At 44.3% G+C, this 22,916-nt stretch overlaps 1 protein-coding gene across 3 annotated transcripts in view; it reads right to left on the bottom strand.

Annotated features, from left to right (window-relative positions):
- Wdr24 (WD repeat domain 24) overlaps window positions 1–21,154 on the bottom strand; it is a 42,903-nt gene extending 21,749 nt beyond the window's left edge. Inside the window, exons 1-11 of one of the 3 annotated variants that reach the window (XM_065425994.2) lie at window positions 20,958–21,154; window positions 20,636–20,852; window positions 20,445–20,561; window positions 20,217–20,294; window positions 19,989–20,133; window positions 16,974–17,190; window positions 16,133–16,334; window positions 12,955–13,277; window positions 9,258–9,492; window positions 6,160–6,473; window positions 43–348 (exon numbers count right to left, since the gene is read on the bottom strand). In XM_065425994.2, coding sequence (XP_065282066.1) covers window positions 43–348; window positions 6,160–6,473; window positions 9,258–9,492; window positions 12,955–13,277; window positions 16,133–16,334; window positions 16,974–17,190; window positions 19,989–20,133; window positions 20,217–20,294; window positions 20,445–20,561; window positions 20,636–20,852; window positions 20,958–21,062 — 2,259 coding nt within the window. In that variant the 5' untranslated portion in view covers window positions 21,063–21,154. Of the gene's footprint in view, window positions 1–42; window positions 349–6,159; window positions 6,474–9,257; window positions 9,493–12,954; window positions 13,278–16,132; window positions 16,335–16,973; window positions 17,191–19,988; window positions 20,134–20,216; window positions 20,295–20,444; window positions 20,562–20,635; window positions 20,853–20,880 lie in introns of all 3 variants that reach the window. The other 2 variants (XM_065426001.1, XM_065425986.1) reach the window with 2 other exon arrangements.
- Window positions 21,155–22,916: the final 1,762 nt, after the last annotated feature.

Raw genomic sequence — 22,916 nt, 5'->3', positions numbered from 1 at the left:
AATGTCACAAATGTCGAGTCTACGCAGAACAAAGGCACTCACCTGGTCTACGTAGTGTGTAAGCATGCTGAGAACGACCTCTCGGCAATTCCAGGCTGGAAGGCACAGCGGCCGAAACACGGTCAGCACTTTGCCCTGGTCTTCGGTATCACCTCCAGCGCCACCACCGTACAGGAGTGTCTCAGGCCCCTCTTCTTCGTCCCCGCTTGTAGGTGAGCTCTGTGTGTGCCCCAGATCTGGTACGGGTGGCGAGTCCCGGATTGGATGACGCGGCTCAAACGCCTCAGTGGGCAGTGACCACTCCTGCTGCTGCTGTTGCATGCTTTCCGTACCTCCGGCACTAGCAACCTGCCATGTGCAATGAAATAAAGAAAGAATAGCATGGTATGGTCTGTTTGTTTGTTTATTTATTTATTAGAAACACTGTAAGCCCCGTTGGGCTGAACAATAGCATGGCAAACATTATACCGGAACACACAATATAATGTACAGTAGAACCTAGTTGCTACAATCTGGTTACGTATGATTACCTGGCACGAACATTTCCCGTCGAGAAAACAAAAACGACCTGATACAGTTACGCCTCTTTTGTACAGCTCTCGGAAAAAACAATATCTTTCGGCACCAATGTTCGGTACATCGGCAAACTGTAATCGCATGAAACGTTTTCCGACCGCTACATCCCATATAAACAAGAAAAGGCACGAGGTACACGTTGTCAAGAACAGTAGTTCCCTGCTGCAACCGCTTCCTTCCAACACCCACTCGCCCAGCTCACTTGAAAACACCGGCGTGTACTCAGTTCCCCATTCAAGTACCAGCAAGTCTCCTTCCGAGTTGTCGTCCGTTGCATTGACAGCTATCCCCACCAACCCTACTGCGATAAGCACCTTCACCTATCTGCTTCACAGTGGGTGGGGCGCAGTGCCGTTGGAAGCGTACTGCAAGCTTCTAATATGCCATAACACAAATCTGCCACTGTTCCCTGCTGCAGCCAGAGCGAAGTAAGCATAACGTTTCACTCTGGCAGCACCGTAGGCATCGTGTTCCAGCGTCACCCACCAGCTTTATTTAGTTGCAATTGCATGTCGCCATCTTAAAAGACTGTGCAATAGAAAAACGACGTTCATCTCGGGTCGCCTGAGCCGCAACAGCTCTACGCGTGCCCCCGTCTTGTGCCGCAACGATTCGTGCTGAGTGGGCATGTCAAAACTTCCTGCCAAAACGCCTTGCCCGAAGAAGCTGCCAACCTAAAGCCAAATTCGAGAAGAGCAAAGGTAGCTTGCAGAGGCCGCAAAAACGACATTGTGTGTCTCGGGCCACTCAGGCGCCGCCGGCTCAGCACATATCACTGTCTTGTGCTGCAACAGTTTCCAGCAATGCTTTGCTGGAAACTGTAGACTTCAACTGCAGTTGAGTTCGCCCAATTTTTTTTTTTTTGTGAGTTTTCTGCAACAGTATGAACAAGGTTCTATCGTATACAGTGCAACACAAAAATAAGATAGCAAGACCTATACAATACTTATGTAAAAAGCACTTCCAGTAGTTGCTGAAAAGAATCAGCTGATTCACAATCTATGAAAACTGAACTGAATTCTATGGTTTTACACACCAAAACCACGATTTGATTATGAGGCACACCCTAGTGGGGGACTCCAGATTAATTGTGACCACCAGGGGACCTTTAACGTGCCCCCAATGCATGGGAGAAGGGTGTTTTTGCATTTCACCCACATCAAAATGCAGCGGTGGCAGCCGGGATTTGATCCCGTGACCTCATGCTTAGCAGCACAACACCATAGCCGCTAAACCACCGTAGCAGGTGATCTATTAAAACTTGCGAATAAAGGAGAATTTTAACACATCAACTCTTATGGTGTAGGTCAAGACAACGTAAGGATGATTAGTAAGTGGCCACAGATTATTGACCAGGGAACGCAAGCAGAAACTAGGATCTAGTTTTAAATTGCAATTATACAGATGATAAAAAATATTTAGGGCGAGAAATCTTCCTATGGGTGGGCAAATTTTGAGGACCCACTCTGTGGAGTAAAGCAGTCACGGACTGGATGAATAAATGAACCTCGTTAAGAGAGGACGGTTATGCTTCTCAGAAGTGCCTTTCAGCTTATCTTTAGAGCGGGTGTTGTTTTCACTGAAGATACATAGTATATCACAAATACTGTACTCGAAGTGCAGGCTGGTCCTGCAATCAAAAGATAATCAGATGAATAAGTATCTTGCTCAAATTTTCTGCATCCTTTGGGCTTTTCCTGAAACAACACTGCATATTTGTTTCAACTACCCATGCATTGCTGTGTCCGGCCAGCGCTCTTTATCTCTCCCATAGGAGTCTAGCTTCTCCATATTCACAGATTTCCAGGAAATTCAGATATAGCTCCCCCCACCATGCCTGTGCTTCGTCTTGCATCACCATTTTGGACAACTGTAGCTTTCCTTCCTGAATTCTTTTGACGGGTGGCGGCACAAGCATTAGATGTGCACAGGAGTGGCCACTAAAATAGAGGGGGGAATGCCAACCTAGCAGAACATGCCCCCCAAAACCTTGAGGCACCTTTACTGCCTTGTGTTAGTTCCACGCTAGCTAGCTGCAAACTTACCAAACATCTCAAATAGAGCCACAACAAAATAGTTCATAGGAAGATAACAAATAAGCAACCTGCTCGCATTCTGCTTGCATGGACTTCACCAGTGCACATGACGCTATCCTGAATGACCCATCTGGGCCATCTCTCAAAGTCATCTATGAGTTATACAGGGGCCAGACACTATAAGTATGAACTGAAAATGGGTAATGAATATGAACAGAAGCACACCCAACATAGTCCACTACAATCAGATTGTAATAGGCCTCTACAAACAGTTCATGTCAATTAGTAGTTAAAAATTTATCAATCAATCATTTTCCATGTTCCAAAAGTTCACCAAGGCTATGGCGGACACCACTGTGCAAGATCCCTAAGTCAATTTCGACTAAGGGTTTCTCTAGCCTGTGCAAAAATTTCAGCATAAGACTAACATTACTTTGTTTCACTTCCCTCAAAATGCGGTTGCACTGAGTGGACATGGGGTGTGTAACGTCAAGTCCAGCAGCGAAACAACACAACCTTCACAGTTGGCAACTAACGTAATTATTTGATTCTAACATGCACATTTTCTCTCATATAAGAACATGCTAAAAAGTGACTTGCACGTTAAATTCGAGCACGAAACCTAAACTACAATAGTGACAAGCAATGCCATGGGCATCAATAATTTCTGTTATCTAATCCAATCCACTTGTCACTGCCAAGCTGTGGTAGTTCGTAAGGCATTTAAGAAATGTCGTTATCTCAAACGCCATAAACGGATGACACGCTCCGGACTGTCAATAGTGATGGGGAAGCCACCAACAGTGACTATGAGTGATGCCCAGTCCACCGTAGCCCAGATGCAACAAATTAAATTTTTCTAAGTGAGAACACAAATTTGTACTACTCTCTCTCCTACAGTGAAACCTCGTTAAACCGTAGTCGGCCGGAGCTCGGAAAAAGTACGTACTAAACGGTAGTACTGTTTAAGCGAAATAGCATGAGATCGCCCACTTACCTGTCGAAAACGGAACTCAGAGAGAGTGCGATGAAAGGGGAAAAAACATGCAGTATTTATTCACTTCGCGGGACGTAAGTGTTATTTTCATTTGATGTCACGGCGGCCTAGCACGACGACAGCGGCCTCAAACTTACTGAAGCTGCGTTCCAGCTTCTCAGCCAGCTCCCCTCCTCTCGGCAAACACTCGCAAGGCAGATTCCTCGTTGGCATTACGTATTCTCCGCGAACGCGCGCAGTAGTGCTGCATAAGTCCCGGGGCGCCTTTTTCATTGCCGGGTGCCGGAGTTCGGAAAACTTTTCGTTTGGAATAGTTACGTTATCGCGCCCCTGTTCTCGCGACGATCGCATTCATGAGGCTGACGTAACGCGCAGCTTCTGCCACTGCCGGGCCTGAATAGCCCGTGCTGTCGCTTTCCGTGTCGTCCTCATCACTGTCGCTAGTTGACACTTCGGCAACAACAGCGGCAACGATGGTGAAAAGTCGATCCTCGTAGCCGACATATCTCTTCGCGGTCGCAGCAGCGCTGCCGAGCAACTTCGCATTCCAAATGCCACACACTGTAGTCAACAGCAGATCCATGTCGTGGGCCAGCTCCGACTTTTTCGTGTCACGTTCGGTAACACGGACGATGTCTAATTTTTCTTCTATGCTGAGCACCCGGCGTCTTTTTTATCCTAGCTTCGGCATGACGCGAGTCCTCGCTTGCACGACGCTCTCTAGCACGGCGTCCATGCGGCGTCGAATTGATGTTGATGTTGATGCGGCTTCACGTGCAAACGCACAGGGCGCTTGGAGGCCGTTGTACCGATCTCCGAGGCTTGTTGTTCTGCCGGGCCGCCCGATGGAGACGACGCACCGCCGTGTTTGCGCGACGAAAAGTGGAAACGCTACGTTTTAACCGATGCGTACGCAATAAGCTGGTACGGTTTATGCGGATACAAAATACGTTATGTTCAATGGCCGCTGAGTCGGGGAATTGACTTTACTACTTTTAAACCGAAACTACTGTTTAAGCGGGTACGGTTTAACGAGGTTTTACTGTACTGAGAAAAAATAGTGAGTGGACAATCAAGGGCACTGCATCTTGATTCCTTGAATTAGGAAAACCAGGGTGCGTGAAACAATCGAGAACATCACACTTCTCATTTATTTATTCTCTTTTATTTATTCGGCACACCTGTATCACATGTACGGCATTATCGTAGGCGGGTTAAAATAGAGGGGGTCACAATTGAAAAATGCTCATCAATATCAAAAGAGTACATCAGTAAATGCAACATCGGTTAAGCACTGAAATTCGCAATAGTGGAAGACAAACTAACAAAGAGTATAATACCTTCTAGAGCAACAAAAAAGAACATTAGAAGAAAATGGTTCTCAATAGCATTTTCAATGCTAGATGCTACCATCACTTCATTAGGGAGCTCATTGCAATCGTTAATCATGTAAGGAAAAAATGAATATTTAAATACATTGGTACGGCGTTGATAAGCTTTGATTTCGTTAGCATGGTCTTGCCTAGATAAAGCATAACGCGGCTCCTTAATGAACAGTGTTTTGTCAATACCAGTTTTACTTTTGTATATGTTGTAGAGGAATTTCAATCTTACGATGTGTGATCCTGCGTGAAGGTTCACACATTGTGGTTACGATGTTCAATCCTGCGTGGAGAGAAAGTTTTCCAACCCAACCCTTCCCGTATTTTGGATCCTCTGACAGTAAAATTATAATTTCCTGTTACGAAGCATGCTGCTTGTTTCTGGACACATTCTATTTTGTCTATGAGGTTTTTAGTGTACAGATCCCAGGTTACGCATGCCTATTCTAGAATAGGCCTAACACAAGTGAAATACAAGGTTGCTTTCAGGGACGACGGAGAATGCTTAAAATTTCAATTCAAAAAGCGAAGAAGATGGTAAGATTTTGCAGTATTTGAGTTAAAATGATTACACCAGACAAGCGTTTCAGAAAACGTAGCTTCGGGGTATTTAACATGCTCAGTGGTACTGAGTGAAATATTATATACGTTATCAGAACTGGGGAATTTTCCTTTTCTTTGTAAACTGCACATGGTAACATTTACTGGTATTCTGAATCATCTGCCACCGGTTGCGCCAGACAGACATACACATAAGCATGGCATTTCACTGGACAATACATGACACCATACCTTGCTGCTGAAGCAGCCCACTGACACGGACACAGTGAAGACAAACAGGAAAAAACGACACTCGCTGCACTCGAGTGCGAGTGCAGCGAGTGTCGTCTTTTCCTGTTTTGTCTTCACTGTGTCCGTGTCAGTGGGCTGCTTCAGCAGCAAGGTATGATGATCACTCACCAACTAGCCCAACTTTCCACTTTACTGAATGCATGACACCATCGTCAGAATGGTCTAATGGTTAAGGCCTGTGGCACCTATTGGCACCTACCTGCTTTTACTTTCTTCAATTTCACCTACTTTATTCACTGGCACCTACATTCTGGCTGCGGAAATAGGGTGTTCATTAAAAATTGAGTAAATATGATAACCAAAGACTGGTGTTGACCTGAAGGTTGTAGGAGAATGCCTGCGCAGCAACCTCACTGTCATCTCCGAAGAGAAAGTCGCCCGGCGTGTTGGCCATGCCGCTGGCAATGTAAGCCAGTGTTTGGTCGTCCTCAATGCCGCTGGAGGCAGAGTCTTCACCCGTGGTCTGCTGCCCTCCGGTGTCGGGCCCTGCCTGGGATCCCCTGTCCAGGACACCCTGTCCACTCAGGTGACGGTTGCCCACAGCAGGCTTCTTGCCCCCACTGTGGTTGCGGTTGCGGGTGTTGCCACTGTTGTGCCGGCTCGTGTGGAAGTTGCTGCCTTCCTGTGAACCTGCACGTGGAGTCAATTTGTACCTTATCCCTCGAGAATGGATTTCTCAAGGTCTATCTTCAGTCAGAATAAAATGTCAGTTAACCTGGCACCTACGTTCTATCATAAAATTCTTCTTTACAGAGTTGTATCTCGATATAATGGATAAAATTAATTATTGAATAGTTCATGCCCGTTACAACTTATCCGTACGCAGCATAGGTACATTGAGGCTTAACAGCTGACTCTTTTGATTTGGTTTGGTCTGCCTACATTATTAACACAACAAATTCCGCTTTTAACAGACCTGGCTACAACAGACTATGAGGTGCAATGGACAAATTTTTTGGTAAATTTTTTGGCAAATACAGTGCCCTTCTGATCTGGCAAGGCATGCGTGTGGCAGTGCACTGGACACGACTATTTTCGGGCAATTGCGGAATGTGTGAAAATGCACTTTTTTTTTAAAGGCCCCTCACCAGGTCTGGTCATTTTGAGCTGACAAGCACCATGCAAGCAATGCGTGCTAACTATCATGTCTGCTAAGTATTACATCGCTACGCACTGCAGAAAGAGCTGAAATTTCAAACCGACCACTGTTTGCCCTTCTCCTCATGGGCGTCACGCTCCCAGCTGGAGAGTCGACGTATATTGCACAAGTGTGCATACATACATCGCACTGCTGTTATGTCGCTCAGAGTGACACGCGACTTTTGGAATGATTCAAGGCAACATCTGTTATTTGTGTAATCTGTTGCTGCAATGGACGAATTAAAGTTTAGAGAAACAACAAAACACATAAATCGAATGTCTGCATATCCTTGTTTTACTTTGCACCATATCACAAGAGATGTACTTCCGTTTTGTCTACTTGCTCCCACAGCACAAGGTTATGAAACTATGCGATTTTCAACCGTGTTCCAGCGCACGATCACGCTCTGTGATCCATTTGCGTTAATTTAGTTAGTATGCCTATGTCTACAATTTTATACAGCCGATAACACTACTATTCACTAATTTGCTATTGCAATCGTTATTCACCTTTCAGGTGAAACTGTGACTTTTTTTTTTAATCAATAGAATTTCTGTTGAATATAGTCAAGTGCTTTTTTTCCCTCTGAAACTAATGAAGTATTGATGTTCACTTGTACTGAATACCAATGAGGTTCTCAGTTTAATGGTGGACCTGTGTGTTGCTGCAATCTTTCATTATTGCAGCAGCGGTTATATGAACACTTCAAGTACATTTCTGCCGTTGGTGTCGCCATCGCCGTGATGTTCCATAAAAGTCCACATGTGATAACATCGTGGAGGTGCACCGTATGCTGTGAGTGCAAGTGAAAGCGCGCAAAGGTGAGCACAGGATGGTGGCTCAATCTCAAATGTGCGAAAGAAGATGGCAGGGAGGAATCGTACCATCTTCCTCTATTGCATGCATGGCACCAAGGGGGGAGGGGTCTACTCACACACTGTCATATTTACGGCTTCAGCAAGCTTATGTTTGCGTTCCTCGAATTCGGCCTGTGTCAAGCAGCTTCTTTGGGTAGGGCATTCTGGTGGGAAGTTTTGATGTCCCCACTTGGTGAGAATTGCTGCGGCCCTAGACAGCGAAGCGCGCCAAAATGTCAGGGACCCAGCGGTTCTAGACGATTTTTTTTGTTTTCCCTTTGCATAGGGTTTTAACACGGCAAAGGGAAGCAAACAAAATCGAGCTGGCATGCAAAGCCGGAATATCATGGCACCAGAGTGAAACATGACGCTTACTTGGCGCTGCCTGCAGCAGGGTATGGCGGCATGTTTGGGTTATGGCCTATTGAAAGCGTGCAGTACGCTTCCAATGGCACTACACCACATGCAATGTAAAACAGGCAGGTGAACTCGCCCAACAATTCACATTACTAAATTGAAGATGCTCATCACAAAGGATCGGTGGCAATATCTGTGAATGCGAAGTGCGACAACGTGCAAGGCGATTCGCTGATGCCAGAAGAGAAAAGTGAGTGCATGCCGGCCTTTTCACACGACATGGGTGGACGAGTACTGCGGGGAAGCTGCCGTGGTGAGCGCCTATTGCTCTTGATCCCGCGTGCCTCATGTCTTTTGTTGCTCACACGAGATCTAGCGGCCAGACAACGTATGATACAATCATAGTTTGGCGATGTACTAAACATTGGTGTCGAAAAATAGTGATTTCCAGGAACTTACCAACCAGTAAAAAGGAAGCGTAACTGTATTGGGTCATTTATTGTGTTCTCGATCATGAACATTGGCACCGGGGAACAGTACAAAGCGGGATCAGATCAACGAGCTTCTACGGTATTAAGGGGGGCCCCTAACCGCATGGATGACATGCAGTTGAATGGCAAGTGTCTAAACCAGTAAGAGGCTTATAACACAAAACATTTACAGCGTGCTGCGATGGAGTGCATCACACATCTTTCCATCCTCCCCTCCCCACCACCTTTCCTTTCTGTTTTGTTACAAGAAATACTGACGTTCAACAAGTTACACCAAAGTTTTACGCAACCAACAGAAGGTGTCAGCATGTTTTTCACACTACAAGAGCACTTCTGATAGCACTGTTGTACCATATGTCATGGTCACCGTGACATCCTTGGCAGGAAGTCTGCAGGGGCTAGCAGATTGTGCCAGTGCTATGAAAAAAGCACATGCAATAAATGTGCAGTGTGCAAGCCTTCTCAGAGGCATTTGAAGCTGAGTATTATGAATTTGAAAAGAAAGCAACAGGAAAAAACGTGCATACGTGAATTCGCGGTGCTCTGCGGCTGTGGCTCCAATACTTACTGCGGTCAGCATCGCCCCTGGTAGACGAGTCGAGAAGGCCGCTGAGGCTGAGGAAGTCTGCTGGACAGCCGGCTTGATGCGTGTAAAGGGCTTTGAGCAATCGCCATGTCTGCGCCACTTGGTGGCGACCCAGGTCAACAGCTACCCCGGCATTGCGGTCACAGAGCTCCCCAAAAGGGCGCCCCGACAGCTGGTAACGCAGCGCGCTCTCTCGTAGCCACATCAATGAGAGTGCCTGCGATGGCCAAGAACGTCACATAAGCACACAGATTTTGACTCTCCGAGTTTGACCCACACCAAAGTACTTTGCACACATTAGTTTGCATTTCACACTTTTTGATGTCCTGCTGAGTACTAAACAAGAAGAGTAAAGGGGATCCGAGGGGCTCGATTGTTTTATTAGTTTATTATAAGCATATGAAGGAAACGGCCAATGAAGCCAAAGAAAGCATGGGAGAAATTAACTGTTATTTTTAATTGAAAGGTAGAAGTAACAAGGAAAATTGAAAGTGGCTTGCTGTAGGCTGTAGCTAAATGCACAACTGCAACATAACGAGTGTGGTAACATGTGTAATCGCATTCTCATCCCATAGTATTGTGCCAAAGGAGGATACAGTCAAACCTTGATATAATGAACACAGATTATCATGAATTATTGGGTACAGCGAAGCAAATCTAAATATTTTCTTGCTGACATAAGTGTGCAACAAATATGTGCTTAAAATAAGTAGTTAAACCTACATAACAAACTTCAATATAATAAATTCTCACTATAACAAGGTATTTAACACTTCAATTTTAATAACCTTTTGTCCATAGAACATTATGCACTTAGAACCGCAAATTAATGACGTGTGTTTATGGACTATTCTAATGTAAAAAAAGTTCACTGCGAAGGCATACCTTGACAATAAATGGAAACTTCGGGAGACACATGGTCAAATGATTGAATTACAAGCAGCTGCTCGCAAACATACCTCTCAAAGCATGAGTGACCACTGAAGCAGAGCTGCATCTTATTCCGTATAAAGCCCAAGTGCAATAAAATCTTATCACACTTTGTGCACTGTATTCTTTAAGTGGGACTGCAAGCTTGCAAGGGTGAGCCGAGAAAGTTGGTGATTTTAGGAGCGCTGTACTCGCGCGTGCAAGGGGAAAGGGGAAGCGGAGTGAGCTCACAGTAACACGACGATCAAGCATGAGAGAGAGAGGGCGAGCGGGGGGGGGGGGGGGGCTGCATTAAAGTGAGAGAGGAAGACAAATATTCACTGCCCGCCACCGGCGCTTTTCATGATAGTGTCGTCCCGCTGCAGGTGACACAATCAGCCATGGGAGCAAAGCGAATGTGAAAGCATGGCTAGGTTTGCTTTGTACTGCCAATGTGAAGATTTCGTCGACTCGGCGTGAAAATGTATCTTTCGCGCCAGACTCTCAAATTCAACACAGTGAATTTTTTTTTGCTCATTGAAATGAGGTTTTTTCATTTGCCTGATAATGCTAAAAAATTTGAGGCCCCTTCCCTGTAAGAAAGGTTCATCAGCGACTGTACTTATTTGTATAAAAGGTCAAATTTCCATACAATGAAATTTTAATAGAACGAACCAACTTGACGATTTTACCGGCTTCGTTATACCAAGGTTCAACTGTATCAGATATTTAAGATACTTTCGTTCGACTATAATAAAAAATTCTGGATACCAAATGGTCACGCCAAATACAACTTGAACAACAAAGACTGATCAATGCACATTCGAAAATTTAAATATTCATGCACCCATAGTAACCAGCTATATAATACGGGAGTCCTCAACAAGGTTCTCAGAAGCCCAGGAGGTTCAGTAAACAAGTTTCAAGATTCTCCAGGTGGCCAAGCTGATGCCTGCGCCCCAACTTCCTTCCCAAGACTTCTGTATCTCTGAAACAATCCTAACCATTGGGCCAGGCAAGAAGTTGCCTGGGACATTTACATTTGTGTGCACAGGGGTCCCAACTTCAGTTTTTGTACAAAACTTGCCCGAAAAGACTTGCGTAAACAAATATGGCAACACCTGTCAGACAGACAGTACCTGTCATACACCATACATGATCTGATTTTTATACAGCTTACAATGTTTATAAGCACTGAATGACAAAGTAAGTTATCACATGCACTCAAATAAATCGCCAAGACTGAATTTAAAAGCCTAAGGGCCTAAAACATAAATGTTTTGCCATTGTTACTTGAGTAAATGGAAATTATTCTGCATTCAAAGCAAAATTCTCATTTAATTACTCGTATATTGCTACCCAGAATCGGTATTAAAAACAATGAACATATAAGCACAGCTTTTTTAAAAATTATTTTACCTTAAATATTGTTGCAGGTCTGTTCTTTATCCGCACTATATCTAAATATGCAAAGCGGACTGCAAAAACTATTTCTATAGCTTGCTGCTGTGTCCCGAGGACACCAGATGAAGCGGCCGAAGGCGAGAAGCTGTGAGAAAGAATTACACGGCACCAGAGCACCAAGCATAAAAAGGAGAGGCAGAGAAGCAGAATTTTTCAACGAGACTAACAAAACTGACACTATATAGCTCGTATATATAGGCTTTGATGACATCGGGGCCTATGGCAATGATGATAGCTGTACACTTCCCAGAAAAATAGACGACGTGGGTTTGAAAGAGAAAAATGTCGGCCAAGGCAAAAGAGTGGGCAGGAGACATGTTGGCATCTCCCCTCCCCCCTCTACTCTGGCCATGGCTGCGCACGACTGTCTGTGTGGGCGAGCTGGCTGGTGCCTTGATGTGCATTGTTCCATGTGCGTCTAGCGTTGGAGGTCACGTAATCTCACATTGCTGAGACACGGCAAAACGAGAGGCAGCATGAAGGGTTCACTCCCTGCTGCCGGCGCTCATCACTCTAATGTTGTCACAGCAAGTGTTTGTGGCCATCAAGTGAGATCTGTCCATGTTTGCCTGTGTGCTTCACACAACAGTTGTATGTTTACTGCAATTTATACGGCCAATAAAAGTATGAACCTTACTGCGTGTAGTTGCTATTGCCACCTATGCTTCGCCTTTCGGGAAAAACTGCAACTTTATTTTACTCAAAGAAGACGAACATGCGCATGTTTTTACATTTTTGTTTTTAGTTTGTGAGCGCCATCTATGACGGCTTTGGACACCATGGACTAACTGCCGTTATCCATGGTGTCCAAGGTTTATGGCGCCGCACAATGGAACACACCACACACGTCACCACTCATAATTATGCCATTACGACCCCACCTTCTTGAGTTTTGTTTATAATTGCTTACCGATAAGATACTATCTGCAGGAATATCCTCAGAATTTGTGAAATTACATTTACTACAGGAGTTTTAAAAGCTTGTAATTTACAAAATTCACAACTTAACAAGTTTTTCGCTGCAAGTACAACTTCATAATATCAAGCTTTGACTGCATAGACCCATTTTGCTCTCTGCACAAAGATTATTGAGGCTTTGATTCCAAAAACATTCTAATGAATGCCATTAGCACACAGTGGAAAGCGTTTGGTTTCTTAGCTGCAATAGGGCTAAATATGCGAGACTTAAAGCAGAATGCAACACCCTTTTCTGACACGTGCAAAGCTTATTAGGGCTCTGACTCCAAATAATTCTCTTATAAGTGTCACCAGTAGTACACATAGAGCAAGGCAAGTAGTACAATACCTCGACTTCCTTGTTGACAAAGAAGCATAACGTGCTCTGTGCGTGGCTGAACTTGTCACCAAGGTTTGTGGTCTTCTTGAAGACCGCTGGGAACCTGGCAGATGCCGGATGCACGGGCCCAGGCCGAGACCTGTTGGTCTGCTCGGCAAAGAAGCGGTCACTGGACGCAAAGGCTAGGTCTCCTGATGGGTTCAGTACATGGGCCACCGAGAGCGAGTCGGCATGCGTTGCTGGCTTGATGGCGTCACCCATGACATGCTGGAACAACGTGCTGTCCTTACTTGTTGACAACAACACACCAGGGCTATTTCGCCAAGCAAAACCTGTGGACAGAGAGAAGGGGGCACAAAGCCACAGTGTTATAACTGGCTTACACGGGTGAGCCCTGGCTAACCTCGACCGTGGCTTAACCTCAGAGGTGTGGCTTAGTGGTTAGACCATTCAGCTGTTGAGCCCAAGCTTCTAAAAAAAAAGAACAGCAACCATCTACTGCAGTTCTATGCAACTGTAGTTGAAGATCGTTATAACAATGCAGCCACCCATATGAACATACTTTCGGTATAGTGTCCGATATATGTCATAATCATAGGTTAGAAGCGATTCAGAACAAAGCCAGTTGGTTCATTATGCATAATGACAGAAACCCATCCAGCATAACACAAATTAAACAAGACCTTTCACTAGAGTCATTAATTACTCATTGTGACATTGCTGTCTTATTACTATTTCACAAATTCATTCGCACCAGTATGACACCATCTGTACACCTTGATCTCGCTCATCAAACTTCACATAGACTGCATAACAACTTTGGCTTAGCGCACATGTATGGTAATACTGATACATTTAACTTATTGGCTCTACCATGAGCTATTAATTTGAGGAATGGCCTTCCGGATAACCTTGCATCAGAGCGATATCACACAATGTTTTAATAACCTTAAGAAATACCCGTGCTCTAAAACCTGATGTTTCAAATTTTACACTTTCACCATTTCCCTTGCCTACAGTATTATCGCCAATGTCTTTCTTTCTTTCCTTTTTTCTTCTTTCTTATAATGTGAAAGTTGTCAGTTGTCTTTATTTTCCATATCAGTGTTTCTGTTGAGTTACGATTGGTTTTTCGTTTGCTGTTGCATTTTCATTTTGTTTTTCCAATTTTTAATGCTATTGTTACTCACTTGCTTTTATAGTGTATCTTGCTAACTACTTGGGTTTATCTGCACCTTTCTGCCCTAGTCGAAATTTTATTTTGTTAGGTGTTATTGTATATTAACTTTAATGTATGTATTTATTGTACTGCCCCCCTTACACAATGCCCCATGAGGGCTCTGCAAAGTACTCATAAATAAAAATTAAAATATGAACGTTATGCATCAATACTGGTGACGAACATATTAGATTTGTGACTTTCACTTTATGGTGTGGCTTCACCGCAGTTCGGCACATGCTGCTGTAAAGCCAACATATGACAAAAAATTGCCCTGCGGCGAATTCACACCTCAAGGCGAAATTTATGTACAATCCACATTGATCATTCTGATTAGGCAGGGGGGTTCTGATTATGTGGTATTTTGGGCAATCCCCACCGAGTCTGCATAATCCATTGGCTTCTCTTGTTGCTTTATAATGGTGGCCGCCTTTAATCAAAGGAATATGGTAATTTCTTGCATGCTACTTAAAAAAGAATGTTTTATTATTTTTGTTTGTCATTTTTAACCCTTTGCGTGCCAGGCATTTCCATTCGCTGTGTGCCGGAGTGTTTTTCTTAAGCACAACAAATTCAGTATGTCTAGTAACATATTTGAAGGCTCTAAATTCAGATGCTATTTACTGGCAATATATTTGTGAACATTTTATTGAATTCTTAATCTAAAAATTCGAACAAAAATTGAGGCTTATGCCAATTAATGATTTTAAATGAGATAACTAGTATTCCAGAGGAAATGTGGGCTCTTGATCGCTGTCATTGTCACTCGAAGATGCCACATAATCAACACCAAAGACCTCTGAATCAGAGTTCGTAATAAGCTCTTGAATTCCTGCATCACTCAAAGATGCACAGGCTTTTCGCACCAGTTTGCCATGTCAGAAAAGGGAGACTCAAGCAACACTTACAGATAGGCCTTGTCACGCCATCTGTTGTATAAAACCTAGAGGTGTACGAATATCCGAAAATTTCTAATATTATAGTTTTAATATTCGTATTTGATTTGAAAACTAGTTATTCTAAAAATTTTGAATATGCAAATGGATACAAGTATTCGAAACAAATCGGATATGTCGTTGGCTGTGTGGGAGCAAACATGGCTCTTGGTGTTTATTTCTATCTAATCTAAAAAAGCGTGTCTGATTTTCTATTGAATTTTGCAATAATTTCATGCTGCTGGTGAAAGTTCCCCTGTAAAACACGCTTAGCCACTGGACGCCCCTGCTTTGCAGAAAAGCCAGCCTCACAGTAGCAAAGGGCACGGGTTTGCGAACAGCGAGGGTGCACTCTCTTGCAGGTTCCACCCCCTATCCCGAGCTTATTGCTTGACAGCAAATGCGGTGAGTGACTGGTACAGGGTCAAGTGCCTCCGAGTTTACGGGAAATTGGTGTGGTATCATAAGGCACAGGTTGGCGAGAACAGATAACTAGCAGAAATTAATTGTTTAGTATAACGGCTTACTAATTTAATTTTATTACCAGTGAGTATGTAATTGCAATGTTCCAACATCATGTTAAAATAAACCCACTTGCTAATAAATGTATGTGCATATCCTTATTCAATATTCGACTCGATATTTCAAGCTAAGTATTCGTGATGCGATTCGTACTCAAAAATTTTGATATTTGCACACTCCTAATAAAAACAAAAACCTGCTGTGAAAATGAAGTTTGACCAACCTCTGTGTAGATGGCACAACCAGCCTATGCATGTTTCACCTTCGCACATTGTTTTGAGAAATGCAGGGAGTGTGCAGAAAGTGTGACACGACTTTACTCGGGCATGGTTAGGGGCATGCATCGGCACCCAGGGTACACTCGGGCACGACACTTAAAGAGGGTCAATTCCTGCCGCCTTTCTATCTTGTTAACACCGATCTCAAAGTTATGCCTATCACAGAAAAGGAAAAAAAAAAAAGCAAGGAATTCCGAAGTGCACCAACAGCAACGAAAGGGTAGGGACGGCACCTGTGGCCACGTCCTTGTGCTCGGTGAACGCGGCGAAAGGCACGTAGGGGCGCCGCGTGTCCCAGATGTTGATGGTGCAGTCCACGACCAGGGAGCTGTTGGCAATGTGGTACTTCTTCTGGGGGCGCCACTTGATGTGCGCCACCGAGGCGATTGTCTGGATGCACTGATGCAGCACAGGCTTGTAGCTCACGTCCCAGATCTGTAAGAGATGGAAGTCCCCCGGTGGGACTGGTTGACAACCAAGCCTCTCCACTTTGCTGCTACTTGCTCCAAGAGTAGTTGCAGTCTTCAGTGAACTGCGTGCCAACTGTGGTCATAAGCACTTCGGTCAACAACTAAAACCTTCTGTGTGGGTGCAGTAGAGTTAAAAAGAAGCCTTTATCTCAAGGTCAACTCCAACGTTCAGATTGAATTACATTTAACACGCAGATATGCTCTCATAAGACAACTGCTGAACTGAATTTAATGAAATTTCTTGCATTAAGACAGAAAGCTAAGTTATGCCAACTGTAGGAAACAAAATTTTAATTAATGGCCTCATGGTTCTCACCAAAATTCAAGAAAATTAGCAAGGTAAAAAAATTTGTGCATAAAGTTTACAAATTTGTAACTGCGCAAAAAAATAGTATTGCAGTTCTGTAGCATCCACAGGTTCACCTTGTGGATTTCTTCAGAACTGACTTGCCATATTTAGTATCCACTTGCTTCGAGTTGTCTATAAATTCTGTTCATCCTGCAATCTTCTCGTCTCTGGTGAGCTCAGATAGTAGAGTGACTGCCCTGGAAAGGCCTTGGTCCCCAGGGCAGTCAACACAATTCTTTCCAACTTGGTGCTCACCTTGATTGCCTTGTCCCTGCCACCAGTGGCAAGAAAACGTTTCTCTTCCGGGTGCCAATCGCACGTGAACACAGGCCCGCTGTGCGCCGTGAACTGACGTTCGCATTTGTCCGAGCGCCTCAGATCCCAGAGCTGGACGTTGCCATTTTCCTGGACCGCCGCGAAGGTGAAGTGATGGTGCGGGCAGAACTGCACGTCCCTCACGCTCTCCGATGAACTGCGCGGCACCAGAAAAGAACAAATGCACGAGGATTTATGTCTCCAGAGTACTCCATCTCTTTATCTCTCTCACACACATACTTCTCATGTAGTTACAGGCTAAAGGTGCAAAAGGAACATAGTGACAGACACACATACACAAAGTGCCGTGTGTTGTCGTTTTCGTGACTTTTGCATGAAGATGCAAAACCAACATGGCCCAATTTTCACCCTAACCTTTCAGGTATGGTCATGATGCAAGCCGCACATATAAGAAGCTAACCTTTGGCAAACACAGCGTTAGAGGGCGAAGAGATAATGGCAAAAGCAATAGAGGCAGCACGAAGGAAGCTGCAACACTTTTAGAATACGGTGAGAAAATGTTCACAATCTGTAGACATTGCTGCCATCAACATGCAAGACGAATATTACTCTACTACATGTAGCAGTGAAGGAGCCCAGAATCTCGAATAAAAGATAGCTCATCTGTAGCTTTTGAAGCTGCTTCCATTTTGCCACCGTCAATGAAGTCATAGATACCAGCCATTGCGTGATCGTTCATGACCATGAGCTACTCCTAAACGAAAGCTTATGCAAGCATGCATGCCCCTTCAACCTTCTAGCATACAGGAAAGTGGCAATTGTTAACGTGTCCAGCTTGTCCCGTCACTACTCCTTTGTCACTCTCAGCCACCTTTGTCAGATGCCAACCTTGAAGGGCTACCACAAGTGCACCGAGGGAAGTGGGCAATCAGCACTGTCCGAGCTGACAGAAAGTGTATAGCTGAGGAGGGATGGGCAAAGTAAACAATGCATGCTTGATACCTTCGTTATTATTGGATTCCTTTTGAAAAATTATTATGGGAATTCATCAATTGAAGGGCATTAAGCTCACTACAAAGAGTTTGTAGCTTTGAAGCGTTGAAGGACCCCTTTAAGAGCATTCGCTCTGAAACTCTAGTGGTAAGCGCTAATGAGCTCATAAATTTTATCTAACTGCTCTGTTTTCTCTAAGTACTTTTGCATGGTATGTGAAAAAATTAAGTGACAAGTGCTTAAATGTCCACAGATCAGAAACGATCACATCTGTCAACTTGCCATTCCTCTTTATGAAACCCAGACCAAAAAAATGTTGCAGTCCGACTCGAGCAGAAACGACTCAAAATAACGGGACAGGACGTACGGAAGGGACAGACAGTGCCATTGTGTGTTCCTTCTGTACTTCTGCACTGTTTCTGGTAGTCATGAACCAGCCAGCCTAAATGTGCATGCTTCTGCAGTCTGATTCAATCTTTATCTTTGTTCAGTGACTCAAGCAACAAGGCTTTTCAGCTCGTCTCGGTATATTCTCATTAGTTTTACATTAATTACTCACTTTAACGGGTAGCTCATACTTCTGTTAGTGGCACATGACAAAACTTGAAGTCAAGTCTCTAGAGCAGCAGGTTGTAGTAAACATTACAGCAAGCAATCACCACTGGCTTGCATGAAGATGACTCGACTAACACTACAGACAACTCGCAAGCAAACAACCACTGTGAACACAGCAAAGAAGGAGATGCACTTCGACAACTTTGTGCTGGTGCCCAAATAATTACAGAGAGAGTGAAATTCCTGCACATCACAAAGTATGACGTCACATTTCTGATACATTATGTCTCTTCTGATACATTAGTCTCTAGAGCAGCAGGTTGTAGTAAACATTACAGCAAGCAATCACCACTGGCTTGCATGAAGATGACTCGACTAACACTACAGACAACTCGCAAGCAAACAACCACTGTGAACACAGCAAAGAAGGAGATGCGCTTCGACAACTTTGTGCTGGTGCCCAAATAATTACAGAGAGAGTGAAATTCCTGCACATCACAAAGTATGACGTCACATTTCTGATATATTATGTCTCTTCTGATACATTAGTCTCTAGAGCAGCAGGTTGTAGTAAACATTACAGCAAGCAATCACCACTGGCTTGCATGAAGATGACTCGACTAACACTACAGACAACTCGCAAGCAAACAACCACTGTGAACACAGCAAAGAAGGAGATGCGCTTCGACAACTTTGTGCTGGTGCCCAAATAATTACAGAGAGAGTGAAATTCCTGCACATCACAAAGTACGACGTCACATTTCTGATACATTATGCATCTCGTACATAGAAATTACAGAATATAAGCACCTTTAAATAATTCAAAGCCTCAGTTAACTCAAACAAATCTCTGTATCTTGATTTGCCTGCTGCATATTCTGCCTATATTGAAGTAACTCAATTTGAACACAGATTCTGGTTCCTTCTAGCCTTTTGGCTTCCCATGGCACATAAAAGTGGACAGAAACATTTGAGGCATCAATAGTAAAAATTGGGATGAAACTTTTTATTCAGGTAACTGTGCATGATGACATCTCAAGTGTGTTAAACTGGACTGGCTGATGCACAGTGAAGAGTGTCAAACAGCACAAAAGACCGGAAATTTAGTGCACGCGCTGTCTGTCATCTGCACACCATCCCACCTTTTGTGCTGTTCCGACTGCGTTCTGCATGTCAACAGGTTTGTCGTAGCACCGACCTGGTCGTGTTCATAGCTTTAATATCCTGGATCTGCATTTGCATGGCGACTTCTTTCTCTATATTAAGAGAGCTAGTGGTGTCGTTTCTTCAAATTTTTTGTAATTAGTGGTGATTCTGTCTTGCAATTTGTTTTACTCAACTTCGGATAGATCAATCTTGGGCTAATTCAAATAAATGCTGCCCCGACCAGTGTGAATTAATGCGAGGCAGCTGGTAATCACAGAATAAAAGGAATTAGAAACGCACCTGAGGAAAGTGCTTGCAGCCTCCCTCTTGCGAATATCAAAGCACTTCATCGTTCCGTCTTGGGAGCCAGACAACAGAATATTTGATTCGGACGGATGGAAGCAGACTTTATTGACAGTCCTCTTGTGGTCTTGGAATACCATGTCTGCAAAGTTGTATGCCGGAATACATTACCCGAGTCCTCATGCCAGACGATTACAATTCTTTGCAATCACATGGCACATTTACCTTGTTTAGATCGAGAACTTTTGTTCAAATTCCAAGTGACGACAGCTCCATTTGTAGCAGCAGTGGCGAGGATATGGTCTACAAATGAAGTAAAATGGCACGCATTGTAGCAAGAAACTCCGTCAACGCTTGTTTCAATCACTCGCATGACACCTACCAGCAGAAGCTTTATTCGAAAGTATCGAAATTAAAAAGCAAATACGATTATAGTGATCGGTGGTTACTTACCATCAACCATGTTCCACACGACATCGCTGCAACTGAAGTTCAGATTGAGATTCTTGCCTACGCGCAGGTTTATCCTCTCCTGAAATTCCTCGTTCTCCAAGCTGAACACTTTGAACACTGAAAGCACGCAAACGAGACAGCGTCAGCGACAAGAGTACAACAGATCCGAAGCGATGTTTATAGCCGCATACCGTTTCGGCCTGCGACGGCAACCTGCGTGGCATCTCTGTTTATTGCCAAGGCGTTTGCGGGCCCTTCCAGCGTACAATGCATGGTCCTCGTTGCTCCCATCGTCATTGCAAAAGCGATGGCTTTAATTGCTTCTTCAACAGAAAACTGCAGATGAGAAGGAAGATGACAGCAGGTATGACGGGCGGCGTTCCTACAAACAACTGCGACTGCTCCCCACTGTAAATAAAAGACAAAAACGGCTTACTTGCGCAAAGCGATCAGTAGATACTACAGCGCCGCGGCAACCTTATCGGAAACAATGATATCTACATGCTTCCATACCGATGCAGAAGATACCTCGATGCTTACAAGTAATCTTAAACCAGCTGCGTGCTCTATTACGCATGGTGTTATTAAAATGAGAACTACAACGCGACTAAAACACATGAACTTGTGGTCTCAATGAACAGCTGCAACGCGGTGCACGACTCCATCACGTCCAATGAAAACATACGCATGCGCACTGGCCGTTCCTTGCCCATTCAATCGCTTCAACTTTCTGAAAAAGAAAGCGCGCTCAATACGACAGTGAGTCCTAAATGCGAAGCACGTAATTCCTAGTCGCGGGCTTATTATACGTGTATAAACTACTTATTATTATTGTCGCATGCAGGCTGAAATTTATTAACTTCCACCAAGCGCTTCTCGTGATGCACCGATGGATATTTTGTTGGTCGACACGCACGACGCGCTGCCAACCTTGACGCAACCGTCGTCTGCTGTGTCTGCTGGCGGCCTGTTCGCGCTCGAAGGCAGGTGGTAATGTGGCGGGTGGTAATTTTTGGTTCAGTTAACTCTCTGTGAAGCTCGACACTCCGGATTTACATAGAGTCAGTATTTGTTTCTTATACAGGAGTCACCGTTCGTTCTAGAAGCCAGATATAGCCGCCGCGGATACGCATCCGTTGCAGGAAAGACGCGCTGAAAGTTCTGGCGTTGCTTCCTTTAATCAATCCTGGCAGTGCGCTTTGTTGTTGTTCAAGTACTCCCTAATGAAGTATTTGCAGACGTGCTGCCTGTCTCAGAAATTGTACGAACAGAGGTCAGAATCAGAATCAAATTTTATTGCTACGTACGAAGTTACTGCATGTAATGTACGGGAGGAGGTCCCAGAGTCGGAAACTGAGTTGGGGCGCCTGTACATGATATATACGAAAGATGAGCGTTAATGGATGTGCACTTGTGCCGTATACTGCCGACGTCGTATACATCTACATCTCGCTCTTTGGCTTTGAAAAATTTTCTGATAAGGTGTTGCAAGTTTCTACAGGCGTGATCGAGAAATATAATAGTTCTGGGGGCCGCAGCGGTTTTTCTTTTCAGAACACGCACGATGTTTGCTGGCCGCAAATTTGATTTTTGAAACATGCACGCACAATGTGAGAGGGAATATAGCTTGTGAGCCACGCTTCGTGTACGTTACGTCCGTTCTAAAAATTTATAATTTTGCAGCCGCTGTTTGACCATAAAAGTGGCTACGAAAGGGCTGCCGACTACGCGATCGTCATACATATGCCAATTAAAGGAAGCTAGGTGGTTTTATTTTGGCTTTTCCGTGCAGTGAGTGGCGACACTGGGCCACCTGGCTATAATCGAACTGACCCGCGGACGCAGACCTTGGTACGTACGTATATAGACTGCTACCCAACTGAATAAACGACCTCGGCCCTATGCTGACCCAACGTGGATAAAACCCCTTGATAATTTGAAAGTAGCGATACTCTGCTGCCCGTGGCGCTTGCCTCCTCGATTCTCCTCGCGCGCTGCGCACGGCACGCTTTCTCCTTGGCTCGATCCCGCGGACAGTCCGCAGTATTCGACGGAGGCGAATGATTTTCAGCTAGTTGCGGGCCGCATTGGTGTTGAATTTTTTTTCAATGGTCATAAAGGCATCGAGAATGCTCAAGGTAACGTTTATGAGGAGGTTGGTTTCTTCTTAAAGCCTAATGAATTGCGTATACACATGACGTGAAAGGAGCTTTGAGATGATCGAGTTCTATTTTCCAGACATTTCCAAGTGTGCCTTTGCATATATTGTGCTAACGCTGAGTTCTGTTTCTGCCCTTTGTCTGCTCCTCCGCCAATAATGAAATGCTATCGTGACTGCGTCCTATGAGTGATGGAATAACTATGAAAACATTGGGAGCCTCACATGAGGCTGAGGTCGCATATGCGATGCGGGAAAATGGAAACACTGTAAAGGAAACATCACAGCCGACTTCATTCGTGAAGGAACTAGAT

Source organism: Dermacentor albipictus, chromosome 1 (genome assembly GCF_038994185.2).
Source record: "Dermacentor albipictus isolate Rhodes 1998 colony chromosome 1, USDA_Dalb.pri_finalv2, whole genome shotgun sequence".
In the NCBI taxonomy this organism is placed as follows: domain Eukaryota; kingdom Metazoa; phylum Arthropoda; class Arachnida; order Ixodida; family Ixodidae; genus Dermacentor; species Dermacentor albipictus.
Note: the sequence above shows the minus strand (reverse complement) of the source record. Positions and strands in the feature narration are given on the sequence as shown.